Here is an 886-nt window from a genome sequence, read left to right on the forward strand (position 1 = left end):
TAAATGCAGAGCACTAATTCTGAGTATGGGTCACCATATTTGGCCACATGTCACTTCACTTTTACTTTCATTTCACAAAACCACAGAGATGAGCTGAAGGTTCAGAGTCTCAGTTTAATTCGGCTGTGAAGAACTAACGGTCTTTATTCAGGAAACCCACATGAGGCTCAACAGAGAGATGAAGGAGAGTTGTGTGCATGTCTGCAAAAGAGAGACTAAAATGTGCTAATTCCCCCCCCATAATTTAGTTTAATTTGATCAATTAATTGTATTTCTAATGCATAAAGTTTAACTAACTGTGTCCGTGTGTTTTATTCTCAGATTTCTCCATGATCATCATTATCAGTGTGTGTGTGATTCTGCTGCTGATCGGTGGATTCACTCTGACTGAGTGCAAATTAAGACACAATAGACGAGGTGACATTTGTGTTCATTATTTATCTCTTGAATTGTTTAATTAAATTGTCTGAGTGTCTCTGAGCTGCTTCAGTTAATCTCACTCAATGCGTTTCTGTCTCAGATGCTGCTGACATTTGATGTTGATCTAGTTTGTCTTACTCTGATCAATTCATTTTGTTTTGGGTAATTAGGAAGAATCTCAACATCAGACAAGAGAAAGAGGAAGAGAAATACAATGGTGAGTTACAGTTTGTGTGCGTGTTTGTATATTGTGCTTATGAGATATTTTCTCATTTTAAAATTCATTTTCTCTCATATCTATGTCAAGTTATCATGTGCAGACAGCAGACGTGATTCTCTCTCAGATCCTGGATCAGCTCAAATGAACACTCATGATGAATTACCCACAATCCCCTCTGATGGGCTCCTGTACGCTGCTGTAAGTTTCCAGAAGCATGAAGAGTCTCTCAGTGACGCTACAGTCAGA

At 38.4% G+C, this 886-nt stretch overlaps 1 protein-coding gene across 1 annotated transcript in view; it reads left to right on the forward strand.

Annotated features, from left to right (window-relative positions):
- Positions 1 to 880, forward strand: part of LOC107668414 (polymeric immunoglobulin receptor-like) — a gene marked incomplete at both ends in the record, with an annotated part of 2,394 nt that extends 1,514 nt beyond the window's left edge. The window contains 3 exons of the mRNA XM_016460283.1: positions 322 to 417; positions 591 to 634; positions 743 to 880. Coding sequence (XP_016315769.1) covers positions 322 to 417; positions 591 to 634; positions 743 to 880 — 278 coding nt within the window. The remainder of the gene's footprint in view (positions 1 to 321; positions 418 to 590; positions 635 to 742) is intronic.
- Positions 881 to 886: the final 6 nt, after the last annotated feature.

This window comes from Sinocyclocheilus anshuiensis, unplaced genomic scaffold, assembly GCF_001515605.1.
Source record: "Sinocyclocheilus anshuiensis isolate Anshui unplaced genomic scaffold, SAMN03320099.WGS_v1.1 scaffold18238, whole genome shotgun sequence".
NCBI lineage: Eukaryota > Metazoa > Chordata > Actinopteri > Cypriniformes > Cyprinidae > Sinocyclocheilus > Sinocyclocheilus anshuiensis.